Here is a 7,788-nt window from a genome sequence, read left to right as displayed (position 1 = left end):
GGGGGGGGGGGATCTATTATATCAGCTCTAATAGACCATTCAGGGCAAAGTGACAATGACTGTGTAAAGGGGGACCCCTGTGCATCTGATACAACCCCCCAGTGATCCCCTCCCACTACTCCCTCTGTTGCACCCAGCAGCAAACTCCCCAGTGTTGGTTTGTGTCAGAAACTAAGGCAAAAAAAAAAAGCTAAAACAGAGGTGGGCAACTCCGCCTTTCCAGCAGTGCTTTAACTACAAATCCCAACATGCCTCTGCACCTATCAGGAAGTCGGGAGGCTAATCATGACATGCCGCCTGGCTTCCTGATTGGATAGGAAGCTGGCTTCACATGTTGCTAAACAGCCTGGCTTCCTATCCAATAAGGAAGCCGGACGGCACCTCATGACTCGCCGCCCGGCTTCCCGATTGGTCAGGAAGCCGGTGATCTTTGACTAGAACACCGGCTTCACAGGCAATCTGGAAGCCGGGTGACAGGTCATGATCCGCCGCCTGACTTCCTGATAATCGGGGGCCACAAGGCACCGGTACTCAGTACTGGCAAGTACCGGGGGAAAAAATATCGGTACTCGTACTCGGTACTGAAAAACTGGTATCGGTGCATCCCAGTACCTTGAAAAATTGTGTCTGACAACCCCGCTTTGGATTTAAGTGTAGCAGAGGTACTGGTATTGTAGAAGTTAGGAGCTCATTTGATTTTTGGCTGAAACTGCAGCATTTGTAAGGGGGATAAATCACAGGGAAGTGCAGAGGTATTACACACATGTACTAAATATTAGGGATGCACCGATATATCGGCCGCCGAAACATATCGTCCGAAAATGGCACTTCCGGTGATTTCGGCGACATCGGCGCATCCGTGATTTCTTTCCTCCCCGCTGGGCATTGCTCTGTGTCCCAGCACGGAGGAGAGAAAGTGACAGCCTGCCGAGCGCTGTGGGAGGAGAGCGCTGTGAGCGGCCGGTGTCTCTCCTCCCGCAGCCTATCACAGTGCAGCAGAGCGGTGTGGGGGCGGAGACAGGCCGCGCTGTCACAGGAGGCTGGGCTCACCTCTCGCACCGCTCACTCAGCCTTCTGTGACAGCGTGTCAGGGAGGAGAGCAGGCTACAAACACTCAGCGATCAGTGATGGCCGAGTGTTTGTAGATAATTGAGGATATAGTATGGTTAATATATCCTCAATAATGAATAAATGGGAAGTGATCTCCATCCCCTCCTGTTCATTCATAGTTGTGGTTATAGTAAACATACAATGTTCTCAAGTTACCAATGAACAATGTTCTACTCTAACCTCGTTGCATATGGTTTGTCAAGCAAGCACTCACCTTAAGGTCGGGAATGTTAAACTTGGAGTTGGTCGACAGGTTATTGTTCTTGGTTGTAGCTGCCATCAGCTTCTCCCAGGTCTGCTGGCAGGTTTTTTCCCCCGGTGCAGAGATCAGCCAAAACTCGGACATGATTGCTAGTTAAGTGCTGATCTCACTCAGATATTCACTGTAAGAAAAAAAAAAGAAATCCTGTAAGAAAGCTATAAGAAGTGAGAGGACTTCCTGCAAATGGAGAGAGCGCGCGAGAGAGAGCGCGAGAGAAAGCGCGAGAGAGAGCGAGAGAGAGAGCGAGAGAGAGCGCGAGAGAGAGAGCGAGAGAGAGCGCGAGAGAGAGCGCGAGAGAGAGCGCGAGAGAGAGCGCGAGAGAGAGCGCTGAAATTCAAATGGGGGGATTTATGGAAACTGGAGCAGACAGGATCTGGAGCAGTTGCCAAGACGCCAATCAGCTTCTCTCTTTCATTTTCAAAGCTTAATGGAACAAACTGAAGAGAGAAGCTGATTGGTTACTATGGGCAGCTGCTCAAGATTCAGTCAGCTCCAGTTTGGATAAATTCCTCTCAACATATTTTACTTTTAAACCAATTTACTGAGGAAAGAAAGCAATAAAAAAAAAAAACATTTCAAGAGAGCGTACTAGAGGTATGAGTATCTAATCCCACAGATTAAAAAGAGGTTCAGAGCTGTTTGCTACAGCAGGGGTGGACAAAACAATATGGAATTCAGGAGCCAGTCTGTCCAATCAGGAGCAAGCAGGATATTTTTAGGTGACAGCCCCATTGAGAAAAACTAGCGAGAACCTCAAAATTAGGGCGCTGGCTGTAAATTTTAGGAAGCATTGGTGACTTGGCTCCTGGGATTAGTCCAGCCCAGCTATACAATAAAAGCATCAAAACCTGTATGTTTATAACTCAATATAAATTGTATCCATTAAGAGCACCTTCTGCAATGCACGCCGCCACTGACGCCTGTGCCATATATAAAAAAAAAAGCCATATCGAAGGTTTTAGTCAGTTTTAGATAATTGTAGCTGACAACATGTAGAGAAGTTATTAATAAAATGAATAAGTTAAAACGAATCTGTAGACAAGTCATTGTGCTATATCAATGTTTAATGGAAGTAAACAGGAAATAGACTCATTACTTGTATATTTTTACCAAAACAGCCACTGCACTGGATAAAACTGGGTGACATAAAACCATTGCTAGTTGTAGAACACAGGATTTTCTAAAAGGTTTGGGGGGTTCCCTGTCACCCCTCTGTTTTCAGGGTCCAAAAACCCTAAAGCAGCTACCTGAGCTCCATTCACCCACCCAAAAATGTTGCCTGGGCAACTTGAGAAGACTTTGGGCCCTTTGCTTCACTGCGGTGCATTACCACATGTGCATTAATGTGTCGCTATAAGACAACTAATTCATTTTGAACGATTATTCTATTGGGGACACTACTTCTGGTGATTCTGCTTACCATCCAGGGATTTCCTCTCACTTCCTGTTGCGTCTATTGGACAGGAAGTGAAGGCAAATCTTCCCCCAATGGCAGAAAAAAAAGTTGACAGGTTATAACTAGGGATGCAACAACTAATCGACATAATCGATTATTGAAAAAGTTGTCAACTTTTTCACTCATCGATTAATCGGCTTTTGATTGGTTGGCCCTGTTCACGGCTCCACATAAGCTGCGCTCCACACCTCCTCCCCCACCTTGTGCTCGCCGCTGCCAGACCCGCCCGGCTGCATCCACACGCCGAACCTCCTCCCCGCCTTGCCCGCCCACATCCACGATCGGCACAAGGACGCGGAGAAGTAAGGAGGAGCAGGTGTGGGAGGGGGATGACAGTCACCGATAGACAGGCCCGATCTCAGAAACAAGTTGCTGGAAGACTGCTGAGGTAAGCCTACACTTTCGCACACATGGTGCTCTATAATGTATTGCTGGGATTTGTATTCCTCTATAGCTGATGGTACATTGCGCTGTATATTATACATGGGAATACAAATCCCAGCAATACATTACACACTGTATGTATAATGTATTGCAGGGATTTGTTGTATTTCTATATAGCTTGTGATATTCTGCATTGGGCTGTATATAGGACTACAAATCAAGAAATACATTACACAGCGCAAGAGGACTACAAATCCCAGCAATAGTACATTATACAATGGTGCAATGCCGAATGCCACTACCTATAGAGGACTACAAAACCCTGCAGTAGTACATTTTACAGCACAATGCAGAATACCGCCAGCTATAATGTACTATTGCTGGGATTTGTTGTATTCCTTTATAGCTGGTGGTATTCTGCATTGTGCTGTATAATGTACTATTGCTGGGTTTTGTAGTCCTCTGTAGGCGATGCCATTCTTCATCATTGCTGTATAATTTTACATTTCACTATATTGCACACCACACTTTTTTTTCTTTTCTTTTTTACTACCACCGCTCCAAGCTTGCTCCTGTGATGGACTGCAATCTCAATACAAACTAGTAGTCCATCACTGGAGGCATTTTTTAAAATGTATTTTATTTTGCATCCGATTAACCGATTCATCGAACTTAATAATCGGCTAACTAATCGATTTTGAAAATAATCGTTAGCTGCAGCTCTAGTTATAACCCTTCCTTACTCTATCCAAAACTGGAAACAAAAGTTCTGCTTTCTGTTCTACTTTAAGACACAACACCTGTGTACAGGTATATAGTAATATGATAGTCATTGCATGTTATTCACAAAACTGAATGCTAGAGTGCATGGAACTTTTGGCCAAAATGCTACAAATGTACCATAACGACAGTGCATCTCTAGCCTCCCTCCTCCCCTCCAATGCCCGTTGCTGTCCCCTGCCTGTGTTGGCAGAGGCAGCAGGGATCCGAGGGGACACAGTCCAGCGCCCAGCGGGGAGGAGGGACACTTTCAGGACGCTGAGCAGGGCAGCGCGGGGAGAAGACAGCTCAGGAGGCCAAGCAGTAAGAGGGAGGAGAGAGCTGTCACAGGAAGCCAAGCTCTCCTCCCACATCACCGCGCTCAGCCTCCTGCGACAGGCTAGACAGGATGCCCTGCGGGGCGGTGTAGGAGGAGAGAACTGTCAGCTGTCACAGGAGGCCAAGCTCTTCTCCCACACCACTTCCTAAAAAAAAAAAATAACTTAAAATATTACTTGACCATCTTAGTCATTATTTTTTTTTTTAAGTGGAGTTTTGCTTTAAGTAAATGGAAAAAAAAAAAAAGGCCACCAGGTCAAGTCTGGTAAAGACCTGCTAGATAACATTGTAATATTTCCCGAGCCAGATGAGTTTGTGCCGATACTGGAAAATGTGTTATTAACAAAGCTGCTAATAATAAAGACATCTTATTCTGAAGAGTGTTTCACAGATGAAAAGAAAAGGTCATCCTGACACAGATGAAAGCTTTACTTTATAGGGTTTTCCTTGGTGGTTATGGAGGTTGCACTCGTTATTACATTCGATAAAAGTCACTCAATTTTCACAATATATATAATTTGTTAAAGCGCATCGCTTAAGATCAGAATGATCATATCTGATTGTCACTCGACCTATAACACAACCCATCTTACATAAAAGAGCTGTTAGAATACATGAGTTGTATGAACTCCTGTCAGAATAATACAGCTGGGAAACATATATAAAATCAGATGATACAATATAATAGCATCAACATAAAAAAAAAAAGGGGGAAAGCTAGAGGAGAAGCACTGCAGTCTATCCGGGGCTGGAATAACATAGGGGAGTTTGGAGCATTAGCTGCAGGCCCACCACTGAAAATAGGCCCGACCCTTAGGCCCCATTCACACTAAGCAGATTGCCGCGCGATTTCCGCCGCGATAACACGCATTTTTGCCGAACGATATCGTGAGAAGTCACCGGCCAATGATTTTCAATGGAGCCGTCTTAATGTACAGATCCATGTTGCCGGTCGCAAGTCACGCCTGGAGGACCCTTTTTCAGCGGATGTCGCGCGATGTTTCTATTTTTTTTTATGCAGCTGGACGGTGAAGGTCGCGTTACCGTCGTCCCAAAAGTCGTGCTATCCTGGCCGCGCGGATCCGTTCCTAAAGGTATGTCGCTCAGTGTGAATGGGGCCCAAGATGTACATATGAATGGACCGCGGTGTTTACATATGAATGAGCCACGACTCAGCCATATGGAAATAATGCAGTCAATTTTTTATGCAAATGATACGCGAACATCCCCCCTCGTAATTATAGAGGGTGGTAGAGTCCAGGATTCTGGCAGTGCCTCCTCGCATGGGAGATATTTCACTTCAGGTGCTCTTCATCCAGTGTCTGTTTTATCTGTGTGGTATCTCTGTGGTAACATGTCAGAGTCTACACAGATATGTGTAGTCATATTTGGGAAGAAGATGGAGAGATAGTGTGTACTATTGATGGAACATTAGTAAAGAAATACAGATTGGATCATTATTCATAACTCTTTCACAATCTGACTGTAAGCAGACAAAGCCAGTGATACTGCCTGAAAGCTGGGTTTAGTTTTGACAATGTCAGCACTTCTTTAATGGGTTATGTTGGTCTCCCATCAATGGTGTGAAATGTCTGTGGTAACATGCCGACAGTAAAACAAAAAGTATCCTGTGGGAGAAGGGGAAGATCACCCCAGCTGCCATCCAGAAGATGAGACACGCAAAAGGGCCGATTGTATGCAGACAATAGCAGAGGGATGATGAGGGGAGGGGGGTGGTGGGGATTGGGATCAGAGGGTAGATGCGGGGGACATTGAGACCAGAGGGGGAGATGTGGGGCACAGTGGGCAGATGCAGGAGCAGAGGGGATGTGGGGGACAGTGGGACCAGAGGTGTGACGAGGGTCACAGGTGGTCTCCTCATTGGAGGATTGGGAGGAATAATAGATGGGGATGGATTTAGCTAATCAAATAATATTCTATAAAAAGGCAGATTGGGTTCAGCTGAGTGTGTGCGTTCATCTGCACAGTGAGAATACCTCCGTTGCATTGCTGGTCAGTGAGAATACCTCAGTTGCATTGCTGGTCAGTGAGAATACCTCCGTTGCATTGCTGGTCAGTGTGAATACCTCCGTTAAATTGCTGGTCAGTGTGAATACTTCGGTTGCATTGGTGGTATGTATAAGGCCTCCTAAACTAATTTTATTACACAGGATTTTTGCCACCTTCAACCCATCAGCAGCCACAACAAAACATTCTGTGTCACATGATGTTTTCTATATATTATATATAAAATGTGTTTGCAGTGTAATTGACCGATTCTACAATTGACGAATTTGCAAGCAAAAAAGCAGGAAAAGTGAATGTGTAGTTTAATTCTAATCTACCAGTTTGCCTCATTTAGGTAATTTGGGGTTCAATGAAAAAGCCGGTTTATTCTGTGTATTTAAGATATCCAATGTTTTGTTTATGCACTTTAATGGTAATTTAAATGTTTTCTTTTCATGTATTTCCCTAAAAAGGCCCCCAAAATCCTCAGCACCAGGCCCAGGATGCTCTCAATCTGGCCCTGAGTCTATCGGGTAAAACAAATCAGACAGAGGACAGCCAATAATCTATGCCCTACAGTAAATTAACCTTCCTGGCGGTAATCCCGAGTGTGGCTCGGGGTTAATTTTCGCAGGAGGGCGGAACTGGTGGGAAATTCAAAAGTAAAAAATGTTTACAAAATACTGAGATAATCAGACCGCCAGGGAGGTTAAAGTGATATTAAAGTCAAACTCCTTAATACAGTAATACCTTGGTTTACAAGTAACTTGGTTTGAGAGCGTTTTGCAAGACAAGCAAACATTTCTGAAAAATTTTGCTTTGATATACAAGCAAATGTCTTGCAAGAAGAGCAACATTTTGTACAAAAGCACCACCCGAATAAGGCTGTAGCAGTGCGAGCGATGAGTCTGTTTAACGACAATGCAATGTCACATTGGATAGATTCCTTGTTAAGGTTTCACGAAATGAAAAAGATTCCATTGAGTCAAGAGATAGCAGTGATTCCGTTAGTGATAGTGAAAGTCGTCCTACGCAATAATCCTCCTCTCTCTTGTCCCTCTCACACCGGCCACAAAAGGTACCGGTAATTGGTTAATTTTTCTTTATATTTTATACGTTATTATATTACAGTACAGTATTGTAATCATTTTATATGAATATTTTTGGGATGTGGAACGAATCATCGGAATTTCCATTATTCCCTATGGGGAAATTCGCTTTGATATACAAGCGCTTTGGATTACAAGCATGCTTCCGGAACGAATTATGCTTGTAAACCAAGGTATTACTGTATTTAAAAGTTTTAGTTTTCTGCAGAATCAGCTGATCCCCTGAGCACTGGTCCCGATATCCTGTTTTGGGGTGACTCTTTTCCCCTGCAGGGGGGTCCTATGGAGCCATCCTTGTGTGCTAGTAAGCTGTGTGTACCACGGATCGCCGAGTTCCTCATCATCTCCCTGCAGAGAGTGAT

At 44.6% G+C, this 7,788-nt stretch overlaps 1 protein-coding gene across 1 annotated transcript in view; it reads right to left on the bottom strand.

Moving 5' to 3' along the window:
* Positions 1-1,495, bottom strand: part of ATP6V1C1 (ATPase H+ transporting V1 subunit C1) — a 24,727-nt gene extending 23,232 nt beyond the window's left edge. The window contains exon 1 of the mRNA XM_018559395.1: positions 1,325-1,495. Within this exon, the coding sequence (XP_018414897.1) occupies positions 1,325-1,456 (132 nt within the window). The 5' untranslated portion in view covers positions 1,457-1,495. The remainder of the gene's footprint in view (positions 1-1,324) is intronic.
* Between the last annotated feature and the right edge of the window lie 6,293 nt (positions 1,496-7,788).

Source organism: Nanorana parkeri, unplaced genomic scaffold (assembly GCF_000935625.1).
Source record: "Nanorana parkeri isolate BGI_ZX_2015 unplaced genomic scaffold, ASM93562v1 scaffold16, whole genome shotgun sequence".
In the NCBI taxonomy this organism is placed as follows: Eukaryota; Metazoa; Chordata; class Amphibia; order Anura; family Dicroglossidae; genus Nanorana; species Nanorana parkeri.
Note: the sequence above shows the minus strand (reverse complement) of the source record. Positions and strands in the feature narration are given on the sequence as shown.